Below are 16,326 nucleotides of genomic sequence, written 5' to 3' on the forward strand. Positions count from 1 at the left end.
CTATGAAAGAAGCCAGAAAAGCCAGGATATGGAGGAGGAAAGAATTCTGGACATGGAGGACAAATACTCAGTCTGGAGATGGAGTATCTTGTGAGGAAGAGCAAAAAAGCCAGTGTCACAGAGGACATAGAGTTGATGAGAAGAAGGCAATATAATATCTAAAAAGATTAAAATGATAGGTTATGAAAAGAATGCTAACAAGAATTTTATATTTGATCCTGGACATGAAAAGGAACTATTTGTTTTTATTGCATAGAAGACAGGGATCTGATCAGATCTGTACTTTAGTAAGATTAATTTGACCACTGAGTAGAGAATGGACTGGAGTAAAAAGAGATTTAATACAGAGACACCAACAAAACGGCTATTGAAAAATAGTCCAGGTATGAGGTAATGAGTGCCTGCACTAGAATGATAACACTGCCAGATGACAGAAGGGGACACATGCAAGAAATTCTATGAAGGTAAAACAGACAGAACTTGACAACAAATTGGCTATGAAGAATGAAAGTAGAAGGAATTAAGAGACAGTTTTTGAGTCTATGTTAACTGGAAGATGATGTATGTTTTTAACAGTAATAGGAGAGTACAGAAGAAGGGAAGGTTTAGGAGGTACGATAATGAGTTCAGATTTGGACATGTTGAGTTTAAGAAGGGATATCCAGTTTGAAAAATTCAGAAAGCATTTGGAAATATTTGAGAATCATCAGCATAAAGAAGGTGATTGAATCCAGAAGAGCTGATAAGACCACCTAATAAAACAGTATAAGAAGCCCCAGTATGGAATCCTGGGGACATCCACCTTTTTACTGGATGTTATCTGGATGAAGATACAGGAAATGAGACTAAGGAGTGGTCAGTTGGAGAGACTGGAAAAGAAAGAGAGTGCTGTTATGGAAACGTAGAAGAAAGTAATCAACACTATCTAAAGCTGCAGAGAGATCAAGGACAAGAACTGAAAAAAACTATTTGGTTTGGAAACCAAGACACCAATGCTTGTTTTGGAAAGAACCATTTAGACTGAATGACAAAATCATTAATCAGATTGTACAGTTAAAAAGATAATGGGACATTAGGTTGCTCAGGGGATAGAGTGCTAGGCTGGGAATCAAGATCCATCTTTGAAAGTTCAAATTCAGTTTCTGACACTTACTAGCTGTGTGACACTGGGCAAGTCACTTAACCCTTGCCTTGTTTAATAAAGTTGGAGAAGGAAACCATTCCAGTATCTTTACCAAGAAAACATCAAATGAGTCGGATTCAACTGAGACAACTCAGCAACAACAAAAAAAGGGAGGAATGAAATAAAAGGAAATCAATGTCTTGATTATAAATGGTCTTCTTGAGAATTTTAGCCATAAAAAAAGAGTTATGAGATCACAGCTGATGGAGCTGGGTGGATCAAAAGATAATTTTTTGAGGATAGTGGAGATATGGGCATGTTTGTAATTAATAATAAAAATAACTAGCATTTATACAACACCTACTATGCCAGTAAGTGCTAAATACTTTTTACTTGTTATCTCATCTGATCCTAATAAAAATCTAGAGAGGTAGGTGCTATTACTATTCCCCTTTTACAGTGAAGAAACTGAGACAGAGGTTAAATGACTTGCACTTGTTCACAAAGCTAGTAAAAGTTTTAGGCCAGATATAAATACAGCTCTTCTTGACTCCAGCCAGTACTCTATTTACTGACTCATATAGCTACCTCTCAAGGTAATAGGGAATCAGCCAGGAGACAAGGAGAGATTAAAGCTGCGTGAGAGAAAAATAATGATAAAAGGAGCCAGTCTGCTGGGGAAGATGGGATGGTATGGGACTGGATGGGACCAGATGGAAAGGAATGGGATGGGATGGAATGGGATGAAATAAGATAGGATAGGATGGGAAAGGATGGGCTGGGATGGGATAGGATAGGATGGGATGGGATAGGATAGGTTTGAAGAAGGATGAAAAACTGTGAAAGACCTACAAGGGTAGTGAGTGGGATAATAAGTTAATTAAGGAAATGTACAAGGACTGCTTTGCATAGTATGGTAAATTCTAGATTTAGGATTCATATGAATGAAATTAGGCATCCTAGAGAACTGAAATAAGATCTTATCACCTGCCCCAAAACAGATGAACAATTATTTTTATATAAAAAGGATGAGACAGGTGTGTGTATAATGGGTCACTTGGATCATTCTATATCTAACATCATTAACTGGTTCTACAATTATAAGAACAATAAGGCCAGAATGTCCCATATAGGGACTGTTCTAAAAAAGAGGTTAAGGATAGGGGCAAAGGAACAGAAGTTTATTTGGCCTACTCTCACTGGTCACAACATTGCTATGGCTTTTTGTAGACTTCAGTTATAAGGTTTTTAACAGCATTATTCTGAAATTACGTTAGTATAGATGTGTTGATTTGTTTTGCTCAATTATACTCATGACTCAATTACTCAAGTATAGTTATTGCTCAGTTATACTTATATATTTATAATTATTGCATTAAATATAATTATTGTTCAGTTATGCAAAAGAGGGAATTTCAATGTGGAGAGGAAAGTTAGTGGGCAGTAATAAAGATGTAAAAATAAAAAAGAAAGAAAAGTGGGCAATAAACCTTTTAAAAAATACACAGAAGAAAAAGAATAGTTCAAAAAGAGACAGGGTGATCTCTTTTTCTTCTTTCCTATGCTAAATTGAAAATTCACTTGAAAAATCATAAACTATATGTAATAGAAGTTAATCATTTCATACATGACCCTTCTTTTTATTTTTCACTTCATATCAAAATGTTTAAGATAATAATTCTAAAAGTAAATATTTTTTAAATTATGAGAGGAGGAACAACATTATAAAAGTCATTGCAACCAAAAAAAGTAAGACAAGAAGGAAACAGGTTAGGCATCATGAAAAACTGTTTAATAAAACATTCAGTTAACTTTTTAAGCTGATAGTGATGGTTAGAAATAACCTATTTTCTTTTTTCTCTTCAAAACAAAACTATGTCTACAATGCTTGCTTCTCAGAATTTGTGACACTCAACACACTCAATTCCCCCTGACTGATGTCCTCACTGGCTGTCTCTTAAGATTCCATACAGGACAGATGGGTCCCCATTAGCTAATATCCCAGCAAACAGCCTTGTTCCTTCCAGGTGGTGCTGACGCAGCACAGAGCCAAACCTCCTTCTCTACAGGGGTTAGGGAGGTCACTTCTATATCCATCTCCAACTTCTGACAACCCACAACTGTGAGTTTCTTCAGAGCATCGGCTTTTCAAAGGGTCCAACTGAGAACTATTCCCACGGGGGGCATATTGCCAAATGCAAACAAATACAGAGAATGAATTAAATGGAATGCTCTCCTTTTATAACTTAGCCCCTTTCTTCAAAATAGCTGCCTGCCACAGAGACACCTGGTCCCTTTGAAATGCATTATGCTGGAAAGTTGTTTTGCAGAGAAGGGAAAGCCCGGACTCCAACAATCACATCTTCAAAAAGGCCACCTGTAAAAGACAGAAACAAACCACAAAATGTTTTACTAATAAATACGATAATGTTTGAATGAACATTCAGTCAGTCAATTCCATCTGGTCAGCAAGGGTACACACTAATATAAAGAAGAAAAAAAAAAAACTATTATTTCAGCCCAACTAAATATTGCAGTTTTATAGTAGCATCCAATTAGTTAGAGGTAATTAAAGAACCATGAAGCAATTAAAATGATTAACAGATCTTTTAAAGACAAGATGGAGTTTTCATTGACATTAAAATTGTGCTCCCACCAAATCAGATTTGCTTACTGACTCATATGATTCTTCTGAACCTTTTGGAAATATTCATAGCTGTAGAAATACATGAGGCAATTTCTGATCCTCCTCACCAGTAAATTACCTCCACCTAACTCAGGTCACCCTAATGTTTTTAATCATGTTTATTGTGCTTGTCAACAAGAACATTTTAAAATCAAGTGTTTATTAAATTTGTATTTCATTTAAGACCTCTACATAAGACCATTTTCAAGGTTCTTAACAAGGTTCTGGGAGGATACTTTCTGAATTTCTAATGGTGTTAACGACCTGCCATAGCACAGAAACAAAATTGTAAATATAATCTATTCAGCCACACAGATTTATGGGAAAATATGAATTAGGTTGTAAATTCAGGCAGGGAGAGAATCTGGAACTGTGATTTCATTGCTATAGGAAACTTCAGTGAGGAAACTACTTTTGCCAATGCAGGCTGGTGCCTTCTTTGCAAAAGATAACCCAGAGAATTGCCTAGAACAAAACACAGCCTTAGGGACTTGTCTAGAACAAAGCATTGCCTTAGAGAGTTGCCTAGAACAAAACATAGCCTTATGGACTTGCCTAAAACAAAATCCAGACTAAAGAATTTAGCTAGAACAAAACAGATTTAAGGACTTGTCTAAAGATTATTTGCTCAGGGTCATACAACCAATATGGATTGAGACAAAACTTAAATCTAGGTTTTCCTGACTTCAAGGTTATCTCTTTACCCATTCTGCCATTCTGTAAATTCAGAAAGTATACCAATTGGCATTAATCAATCAACCAAACAATGAAGAAACATTAATTGCCTACTTATATACCAGATACTCTGCTAGCCAATTCAGGATACAGAGGCAAAAATGAAACTCTAAGAAATAATCCCTACGCTCATGGAGTATATATTCTATCAAGAAGGACAACATATGAGTGTGTGTATTACATACTTATATATATGACAACTAGTTACGTAAAAGTAATTAGGGAAATTGAGTATACATTCTATCAAGAGGGTCAACATATGAGTATATAAAGAAGAAAAATATATATATACATATATGTATAGTATATATGTATACTATATATATCTCAGTTAGTCATGTAAAAGTAATTAAAGAAACTGAAACTAGAATTGGGACAATTAGGAAAGATATAGTATAAGGCAGTGTTTGAGCTGCAACCTGAAGGAAGACTGGGATTACATGAAGAAGAGGTGAAGAAGTGCATTCTAGGCATGGAAAACAGCCAGACATGTAAGATTTGGGGTGGAGATAGAAATGAAAATAATTCAATTTGTGAAGAAATCTAGAAAATCTATTGGAATCAAAAGGAAAATCAGGAAATAAATGACAAGTCATGAAGCCCAAAGTTGGAATTTTAATGATAATTCACATTTATATCTCACTTAAAAGTTTTGAGAAGTCCATATCTCACAACAACCTATGCAAAGTAGGCAATGTATACATAAATTAGATAGCTATCTGAGCCCCGCTCTAAGCCAATAAATCAATAAATACTTATTGAAGGGTTCATCATGTGTGAGGTACTGTGCTAAGTGCTAAAGAAACAAAGAAAAGCAAAAAGTAGTCCTTGCCCTCAAGGAGCTTGCATTCTAATGGGGAGACAACAAGCAGACAACACTAACAGTGGCAAAGAATTGGAAAAATCAGAAAGAAAAGAGTTGAACAACATCTTGAAGAAAGGCAGAGAAGTCAGGAGGAAGAGAAGAGTATTCCAGATATGGGAGGAAACTGTTGGAAAGCCAAAAAATCAGCAAGTGGAATACTGTGTTAAGGAACAGCCAGAAGGCCAATGACACTGGATTGCAGAATGCACAGAAGGGAGTAAAGTAAAAGAAAACTGGAAAGATAGGTCATTAAGAATTAAAAGCCGGTCTCCCTGTGCAACAAGAAAACTGTTTGGTTCTGCACACATATATTGTATCTAGGATATACTGCAACCCATTCAACATGTAAAGGACTCTTGCCATCTCAGGGAAGGGGTGGAGGGAGGGAGGGGTAAAATCGGAACAGAAATGAATGCAAGGGATAATGCTGTAAAAATTACCCTGGCATGCGTTCTATCAATAAAAAATTACTAAAAATAAATAACTAAATAAATAAATATATGCAGATTAAAAAAAAAAAAAAAAGAATTAAAAGCCGGGAGAGGTTATTTTTGACCATGGAGGTAATAGGGAGTTATTGAAAGTTACTCAGTAATAGAGTGACAGAGCCAGACGTATGACAGCTGAGAGGAGGATGGACTGGAATTCATCTACATCAGGGTACTGGCAGGATCAAAGAGGAGAAGGAAGCAAAAGATGGTACTAAAGGAAAAAAAATCAATAGGACTTATCAACAATTTAGTCATAGAGGAGTGAGAGAATGAAGAATCTAGGATGATATCTAGATAGAAAGTCTGGGTGACTGGTAGGATGATGGTACTTTAGAGAATATTAGGAAGTTCAATAAAAGGGACAGTGTGGTTGTTCAGTTGTTTCAGTCACATTCAACTCTTCATGACTCTATTTGGGGGTTTTCTTTGCAAAGATAACTAGAGGGTTTGCCATTTCCCCCTCCAGCTTATTTTACAGATGGGGAAACCTAGACTGAGTGTCCGGAGTCACAGCTAGTAAATATCTGAGACCAGAGTTGAACTGGAATTCTATCCACTATACCACTTAGCTGCCCAGATGCTGGGGACTGGGATAGAGCATAGGGGAGATACTGAGTTTTATTTGGCTCATGCTGAATATGAGATATCCAAGAGACAGTGAACAGGAAATAACATCTACACAGAAAAAAATAAATCCATGGAAGCAGATGAGATCCCTAAGCAGGATAAAAGAGATATCCATCATCAGTGGAATAGCCTAAATGAAGATCTTTTTTTTTTTTTCCTATTTTTCTTTCTAGATTTTATTGATATTTTCTATCTGCATTACAAACATTTATAGACCACTACCACTTTATAAGAGGTCTCTTTTAACAAAGTAAAACATGTAAGTAAAACTAATAATATAGCAAACTTCAATCTATTCTCCTCTCAGCTGCCACAGGTCTGGCTCTGTCACTATATAACTCAGTAACTTTCAATGACTCCCTATTACATCCATGGTCAAAAATACTTCCCCTTCTCCCAACTTCTAAAATCTTTTATAATCTATCCCTTTCTAACCTTTCCAATTTTCTTTTACTTTACTCCCCTCCACTGCAATCACAAAACTATTTTTAAATATTCTGTCTTTATCTGTCTCTTTGTGTGTGTGTGTGTATCTCTGTCTCTCTCTCTGTCTCTCCGTCCCTCCCTCTTTCTCTCTGTGTCTGTCTCTACCTCTGCCTCTGTCTCTCCCTCTCTCTCTCTATCTCTGTCTCTCTCACACACACCCACACAGAATTTAAATTAACTGAAATCTATTTTCTGTCTTCTATTTCCCCACCTCATAAAAAAATGGAAAAAAAAAACAAAATTTCTTTTTAAAATATGCATAACAAATATGCAAATGTAAAACAGATTCCTCAATGGCTGTATTAAAAAATGACATATCCTTCAGTCTGCACCCTAAATCCATTACCTCATTGCTCATGAATAGCATGTTTCATCACCAGTCCTTGTCAACATGAATTTTCAGCCACTGTATTGATTAGGTCCTTAGAGTTTTTAAAGTTGTTTGTTTTTCAGTGTTGTTACTACTGTATAAATTGTTCTCCTGGTTCACTTAATCCATCCATTTAGAAAAGTCCTCAAAATTGTTAATTTTTATGATGTTGATGTGATAGATATAATGTGTTCTTCTGGTTGTTTATTTCATGTTGTATTAGTTCATCTAAGTCTATCAATGTCTTTTCAGAACCGATTTCTTCATATTTTTCTACACAATAGTAATTTATCATTTATACTATATACTTATATTATATAATTACATAGGATAATTTATCTGTTCTTCAATTTATGGACTTCCTGTTAGTTTCCAGCTTTTTTGCTACTATGAAAAGAGTACATACCTCTCTATGAAAAGGGACTTTTCCTCTTTTCCTCTCTTTTGGACACAGTGGCATATTTGAGTCGAAAAGTACGTGTTGTTAATAACTTTTTTGGATAATTACAAATTATTTTCCAGAACAATTGATGAGCCATTCACAGGCTAACCCAAAGTGTATCAATGAGCCAGTTTCTTTACAGCCTCCCCACCTCCTTTTTTTGTGATTTTTTTTCTACTCTAATGATTGTGAAGTTCAAAACCCTAGAAAACAGGAATAATAGGTATTTCTTTAAAATGATAAAAAGTATATCTTTAAATACAAGAGCTATCATTACTAGTAATGGAAATTAGAATTTTCTTTAACAAATTGAGAAGTGAAACCAAGATGTGCACTGTTACCACTTCTATCTGACACAAAGTATTAGAAATGATGCTTAGAGCATTAAACAAGAAAAATAAATTGAAGGAATAACCACAAGTAGAATCAACTAAAAATTAATTGAAACAATAACTTTAGCAAAATTTCCAGGATATAAAATAAAGATCAACATTTTTGAATAATACAAATAAAACCCAGCAAGAAGAGAAGAAAACATGGATAAAATGATTGTGGAATGTACAAAATACTTGAGATCCTTCAGCTTCAAAAGAGGAACAACAATACCTATAACAGTTCCCTCTTGGGGATTTGTAAATTGTATAATGATGTGTGTGTGTGTGTGTGCGCGCGCGCACGCGAGTGCGTGTGTGCATGAGCTCTTAGTATTGCTGTTATGATCAGGATTTTAGTACTGTGATAGTGGTCTCCTTTTGGGAATTTCTATAATAATGGGATGGAATTCTGGGAGAGTAGAAGGATATACTAACAAGTGGGGAGAAGGATAAGGATCAAGAAATGCTTTTTTGTAGCAGACAGAACTTGAGCTGAGCCTCAGAATTACTCAGAAGTTCAGGAGGAAGAGGTGAGGCAAGAAGGAAAGCATTTCAAACATAGGGTTCATGGCTCCCAAGGCATGCTGAAAATCATTACATTGTAGAAGAATAACACCACCTTACACTGGTATGCTGCTCTGCAATTTCCTGAATATTTTTTAACTTATAGCTACTTGGAGGGAGGGAGAGAAAGAGGGAAAGGCAGGAAGGGAAGGAAAGAAGAAAATAAAGGGAGGAGGGAGAGAGGGAGGAAAAGAGAAAGGGAGGGAGGGAAGGAGGGAGGAAGGAAGGAAGGAAGAAAAGAAGGCAGGAAGGAGGGAAAGAAAAGAAAGAGGGAGGAAGGGAGGGAGGGAGGGAGGGAGAGAGGGAGGAAGGAGGGAGAAAGGGAGGAAAGAGAGAGAAAGAGAGGAAAGAGGGAGAAAGGGAGGAGGGGAGGGAAGGAGAAAGGGAGGGAAAGAAGGAAGGAAGGAAGGAAGGAAGGAAGGAAGGAAGGAAGGAAGGAAGGAAGGAAGGAAAGAAGGAAAGAAGGAAGGAAGGAAGAAAGAAAAACAATCTCTGCCCTCAAAGAGATACCATTCTTATACAAGAAACAATATGCAAAGGGAAGCTGAAAAGGGAAAGGTGCTAGATGAGAAGTAATAGAATTTCTTTTCTTAAAAGAAAAGTTAGAAAAAGCAGATAATACTCTAGAAACTGAGGGATCTTTGGTCTTGGGCTATGACTTGCCATGAGAATTTTTTTTCCTTTGAACAAATCTTGCTATGAGCTCACCCCCAGAGGTGAAAATAGCCATCCAGTCTCTATTCCAAAGCTGCAAAAGGCTGGGTGTGATTTAATTACATAACTTAGAATAAGAAAAAAAATGCAGGCTCCAAAAAGAACTCTTTAAAAACTTGGTGCGATAAGTCTTTTCTCACTGCTAATTTCTATGATTCAGCAATTCCTGTGTATTGTATATACGTGTATGTTTGGTTTGGAGGACTTTTTTCTAGGACTATAAAAGAATAACAATAACAAGAAACTGTAATCATCCCTGAGAACAGGTAACCATTCACTGCATTTGGGCTTCTTTTATTTAACGCTATGAGTTAACACATTTTAAATGCTGATTTTGTATTCCCTAGCTCTTATCCATGACAGGAAAAATTGCCTTCGCTGACTGCCATTTATTTTAAGAGAAGATAATTTGATTTTGTTCCACTGCACCAAGAAAAATCTCTGCATTTCATCTTCCCAGTTTTACCTTCAAAAGTAAATGTTTTGAGGCACTTAAAAATGTAAGAATATGGCTGTAGATTTTCAGGCTCTGTTGTCGCTGAAATATATGGTCACCAAGGTTTGCTCAGATACTACATGAAGCAACCGAGCTTGGCAACTAGAGTGCCAAAGTGAAGTCAGAAACATATGGATTCCAATTCCACCTCAAACACCAGGTAACCCTGGGTAAATCATTCATTCAGCCTCTTTGAGCCTCAGTTTCCTCATCTGTAAAAGAAGAATAATAGTACCATCTACCTGATAATATTGTGAGCATATGGCAAAATATGTGCCAAATGCCTATTCTCAGGAATGTTTTTGTTTCTTCCCATCTAATAATAAGGGGAGTTGAGAGCGAAATAGTCTGGACTAAGGTATGAAAAGTGACTGCTTTTTATAATTAAATGCAAATGCTGAAATGTGTAGATTCCCAGAAAGCATCTTAGAGACAAACCCAAAAGCAGACAAAAAGACAGAAGGGGTATGTCCAGAATGAGCTCTATGATGTTCCCATGTTGTTTTTGATTTCTTCAGTTCCCTATATTTGAAAGCTTTTCATTTCTCCACAGTCCAGAGGTTATTATTAAACATTTATTATAACTCAGCATCAGCATCATATTGCTCTCACCACTTTAATGAAATTCAGATAGGAACAGACCTGGGGCTGGTTAGCATCTGTCCAACATTTTTGTAGTTCTGTAGCCTATTTGTGGGATATCTAAGTGGTTCAATAGATGGAAAGCTCACTCTCCTGAGGTCAAATTCTGCCTCAGAAACTTAATAGCTGTGTGAGCTTGGGCATGTTACTTAAGCCTGTTTGATTCAGTTCCTCAAATGTAAAAAAAGCTAGAGAAGAAAATAGCAAACAACTATTCCAGTATCTCTGCCAAGAAAATCCCAAATGGAATCACAGAGAGTTGGACATGACTGAAAAACAACAGCAACAATGGGCTGTTTGATGGATGGACAAAATAACTTCTTTTGGGGGTCAAATAAAAGAATTACTAATAATAATCTGCATAGTTCTGCAAAGTGCTGTGACTTCATGTGATTCTCACAACAACTTTGTGAGTACATAGTACTATCCCCATGTTACAGATGAAGAAACTAAGGATGAGCAAACTTAAATGACTTGCCCAGAATCATACAGCTAGTAAGTCACTAAGGTAGTCAAATCTTATTGACTATAAGCCTAGTGCTTTTCACACTGCCCCAAAGTTGACTAAAAATAAAGTATCCAGTTTAAAGTCATCATTAAAAACAATCCTTTTCCATCATAGCATATAAAAATAATGATAACAATGGTGGTAATAATGATGTTGATATATGTGTCTAATACTTTGCAAAATGCTTTATTTGTTTAACCTTCTCTCATTTGGCAAACAATAGTAGGCTGATAAATGGTCAACCTAAAAGCTGTGCTTAGAAAATTCCAGTACATACATTCAACATTTGAAATACCCTGAAAATCCTTTAATATCAATAGTCACAAACCTGCATGATTAAGTCCTACTTAATAATCTTTTGAAATTTCAATAGAAAGAACTCTTTTGCTACCAAAATTGACTGCACCAGATAACATTAGCATGTTCTGCAAAGGAACAGAAACACCTCAGTAAGTGCTATACAAACCAGATAAAATTATAATGCATTGAAAAATATGAGTTTTGTAACTATCAGGAGTGGGTGAAAGGGGCATTTTAGAGATAGAAAGCAAGGTTTCTTTATAATGGCATTGTGTGCTTAAAATCTTTAAAAAACTACATTGTAATATTCATATTCATGTACTGAAAACAATTCCAAATTATATATGAAGATTGATCTGACTTGGAATCAGATTGCTTTTTTCTAAGAAAAAATTGTAGTGCACCTGCCTGAAAATCCAGTGTGAATGCCAAGATTTCACATCCAAAGTGTCCTCTCTGTTTTGTCTTAAAAAAAAAAAAAAAAAAAAAAAAACTGTAGGCATCTGCTATGGATTGACTGCTATAATAATGGTATTAAAAATATTGGAAACAGAATTTTTTAAAAGACTGAAAGATAATACAGTAGTGTCAGGCTTGGAGAGAGATTGAAATTCCACCCCTGAAACTTAATTGTGTGATGAAGGAAAGTAACAACCTTTTGGAGCCTCAGTTTTCACATCTGAAAACAGGGATAATACCTATACTTACAATTTCTATTCCCCCAATTCCAGAAAGAGAAAGCAAGGTATAGTGGACAGAGGCCATCTTCAGAGTGATGAGAATCAGGGTTTGAATCCTGTCTCTGACAAGGACTGACTGAATCTGACTGTCATTTAACTCTCAATGATCTGAGAAAAGGCACTAATCTACACTGGAGTTTCGTCAATGGGAGGTTCCTTTTTTTTTTTTTTGCCAATGAAATCACATGCCTGGTCCCATCCAAAGCATTACATACTTCAAAGGATAGTAATGAGGACTAAGAGAGAATGTATGTGAAATGCTTTGACATTTTTTATTATTATCACAAAAACTGTCCATTTAATTCAAAAAGCATTTACTATATGACTGCTATGTACCCCGCATTGTGTTAGGCACTAGTATTTGAAGACAAAATTCAAACAGCTTCTTGCATTGATTATCTCCTTATTTTTAGTAATAAAATGTGAGGACCTAACTATGGAATAAAGTGTTTATAAGAATAGTCAATATTGATTATCCTTTACTACAATGAATTATAAGAGAGAGTTCCATTGGAGTGGAAGAATCCAAGAAAAGTAGTACTAGAAAATTATAGTAATGAAAAAAATTTATAAAACTTTAAAAACTATATAGAATGCAAAGGCATAGAAACACAAGATGGGATCATGAACAAGTAAGACAGTTTGGCTGAAACAAGAATGTGTAAACTGGACTAAAATGTTTAAAAAAAAAAAAAAACGGCTTTTGAAAAAAATGACTGTCTAAATGGAAGGCAAATCATCAAGTTCTGAAAAACCCATTCCAGTTAAACCTTGAAATTAATACTAGACCTGTTAATGATCAAGAAATCCAATGAGAAACCACAATAAAGAACTACACTAAAAAGTAGCCAGAAATCCACAATCAATAGAAATTGTAAGTATAGGTATTATCCCTGTTTTCAGATGTGAAAACTGAGGCTCCAAAAAGTTGTTACTTTACTTCATGATGCTGGGGGTCCCTAAAGGGAACAGAGATGGCCAGTACAAGGCTCTGGATTCAGAGGCATCTCCTAACAAAACTGGTCAAAAATTCCTTAGGGTGGTCAGAACAATAGGGTGAAGACCTTGGAAGCTCCAAGGAGCAAGAATTTACAGCAACCAGCTGGCTCAAACCAGAACATCCCAAGTCTAGGGTACTAAGTTATTAACTTCTAAAGACAGGAATGAGTGATTGTAACAATTGAAAGCAGATAATACTTAAAGGAAAAAGAATGAATTTTTCCCAAGGACCACATAGGAATACTTAAGAGAAAAGATACTTTATTTTAAAAAAAAGAGCGACTGTAATATTTTTCAAAATGCACAGAAGAGAACAGAAGTAAATTTAGAAGGAAGCACAAACAGGATACTTTTGAAAGTAACATATAGAATTAATTACATAACTCAAAAAAAAAATCACCAAAAAGCATGAAATGAAAATTCATGACTTCATATAGAATGTTCTTTTTTGTTTTCTGCTCTGTATATGGAAATGGTGGGTTTGAGGCTTTTTTGGTGTTTAATTTTAGAATAAAATTTTAAGTGTCATGGAGCATTCATTATACTTTTAAAAACTGGATGAAAAAGAAATTCCTTATTTCATATAGAGCCCCCTTTTTTTTTCCCTTCTGCTATTTATATGAAAATGTTCTTTTTTTGGTATTTAAGTTTAAAGCAAAAAATTTTCCAAAGAAAAAAAAAGGACTAATGCAGAAGAAAATAAGCAGAAGAAAAGAATAATATGCACACACAATAATGGCAAGGGTATAAATGAAACAACACAAAAAGGTGACCAGACTCAGTGCAATATCCAATCTTGGTTTGGAGTACAGGTGATAGAACAGATCTCTTCTTTTTATGGATATAGGAAAGGGAGGGAAGAGTTATATGGCATACACTGTCAGCTGCAATAGTTTTATTGTGGTTTTTTGCTACATAGGAGGATTTTTTTCTCATTTTCTAACAGTTTTAATAAAATAGATGTTTTCTTAAATGTTCTCAATTCCTTGTGAAAATGGTATCTCTATTGCCCTCATTCCTTTCCATCTTCCTTTGAAACAGCATATCATTTCAGGAATGATTTAATAATGTATGCTGTGGGTCTGCACTGGTTTTGATAAGAAAATGACTCTGTAAAAAAGAATTAAAAGTCATAAGTAAAACTGAAAGATGTCTACAAATGTAGATAGGATCAAGGCTACATAGGTGAAGGAGTTTCTATTTTATACCAAAGTCTATAGGGGGACCTCCCCTAATTTTTTGAGGCTCTCTCCTCTGATGTTACCTTCATTTACTTTATGCAATTCCTCCATAAGGATTTCCATTCATTAGTGGAAGATATGTTGGACTTGAGAATTAGGACACACTAAGATTTGACTTCTAATTCCAAATTTTAATGTACTATTTGTAAAACTTTGTGTGAATCATTTCTCATCTCTATTGGAGCTTCTCCTCTTAATCACAAGGATGTCATCAGGAAAGCACTTTGCAAAATTCAGGACATTATAGAAATGGGAACTATGATTAAAACATAGGCTTTTTATTTTGGTGAGAAGAGATCATCTACTTCCTCTGATTAAGGAAGGAAAATATAGGTTACCAGATCATGACCATAAATCCATCATCCTTGGCTTCCTTCAAGTCTCAGCTAAAATCTCACCTTCTGGAAGAAGTACTCCCTTTTAATGGCAGTGTCTTTCCTCTGCTAATTATCTCTAACTTTTGCTGTATATATTTTGTCTGTACCAACTTGTATAGATATTGCCTCTCCCATTAGATTGTGAGGCTTCTTGAGGACAAGCTCGTTGTCTTTATCTGCATCACCAGTAATCATACCCAATAAAGATGGATAGTCTGTGGAAAATTACCCATCCACAAAAGGAAAGGACATGGAAAGGTGTAATGTTCGGACTAGCTTTCTGGAGGACCTCAGGATCAGTCCGAGATCTTGGTCTTAGTGGAGAAGTAATAAAGGCAGGAGAGCCACCATGAGGCTGGTCAAAGATGGAATGAATCATTTCTAGTCCTTCTCAGCCCTTATATTATCAGACTATATATAAAATATATCAGACCTTAAGTACAATTACATCATTACAGCCTACTGAATATGTGTGAACTAGAGAACCGTTACATCACCATTCTAAGTACTATATATATACTATATATAAACTAGAGAACCACCATCTCATCAATTCCACTGAGTTAACACCTTCTTTCAAGTATACTTCTCCAGAGTTCTGGCCCTCTACAGAAAGGGATTACAAGAGAAAACTAAAACAGGAGATTTTACCAAGAAAAGTAGGAAAAAATATGAGTATTATAATAACAATGAGTAGCAGTTTTCTGGAGTTTTAACAGATCTCCTTCTCCCTCTAATTCTGAGAGAAAAAAAAAACTGGCCTAAAGGAACAGGAAGGAAAAAAGAGGAAGGGAAAGAAGGAGAAGAAGGGGAAGAAGGGGAAGGGGAGAATCTTCAAGCAAAAACCAGATGACCACTTGTTGAGTGTATCTTAGTATGGGTTCTTCTTCAAGCAAGGATGGACTTGATCAAAAGAACACAGATTTAAAGCTTGAAGGGAATTTAGAAGACATCTAATTCAACCTCTTATCATTTTACAGATGAGTAAACTGAGCCCCAGAAACGTGGAATGACTTACCCATTATCATACAGGTCAAAAATAAAAGAACTAATATTTGAACTTAGATCCTTTGGCTTCATACTCAGTCAGTCAGTAAACAAGTATTTAGTAAATATTTATGTACCAGGCATTATGTTAACCACTAGAGAGACAAAAAAGGGAAAGTGCAATTCCCCTCTTTACACTGTATGATACTAATAAGGTTCCTTTTAACCCAGAAATTTTGTGATTCTGTGATGATAATACCTATATTTCCTCCTCTATCTCATGGGGTTATTGTGAATCTCAAATTAGTTTATTTTTAAAATGAAAATTAGTCATTATAATTTCATTTTATCTGTCTTCCTGATTTCTTGTAATATAAGCTGCAACATTCTTTTTGTTATTTTATTCAGTTGTTTTCAATTGTGTCCAATTTTTGTGACCCCATTTGTATGCATATATGGTTTTGTATAAATTAGCATATATCTTATAAACATATATAAAAACTTTTTTGTCTCCTCCTACACAAAAACATTTTATATATATAAGAGAAACAGAAAGAAG

At 35.3% G+C, this 16,326-nt stretch overlaps 1 protein-coding gene across 1 annotated transcript in view; it reads right to left on the minus strand.

Moving 5' to 3' along the window:
- Positions 1–2,893: 2,893 nt before the first annotated feature.
- UBE3D (ubiquitin protein ligase E3D) overlaps positions 2,894–16,326 on the minus strand; it is a 211,719-nt gene continuing 198,286 nt past the window's right edge. Inside the window, exon 10 of the mRNA XM_051997325.1 lies at positions 2,894–3,500. Coding sequence (XP_051853285.1) covers positions 3,480–3,500 — 21 coding nt within the window. The 3' untranslated portion in view covers positions 2,894–3,479. The remainder of the gene's footprint in view (positions 3,501–16,326) is intronic.

This window comes from Antechinus flavipes, chromosome 4, assembly GCF_016432865.1.
Source record: "Antechinus flavipes isolate AdamAnt ecotype Samford, QLD, Australia chromosome 4, AdamAnt_v2, whole genome shotgun sequence".
In the NCBI taxonomy this organism is placed as follows: domain Eukaryota; kingdom Metazoa; phylum Chordata; class Mammalia; order Dasyuromorphia; family Dasyuridae; genus Antechinus; species Antechinus flavipes.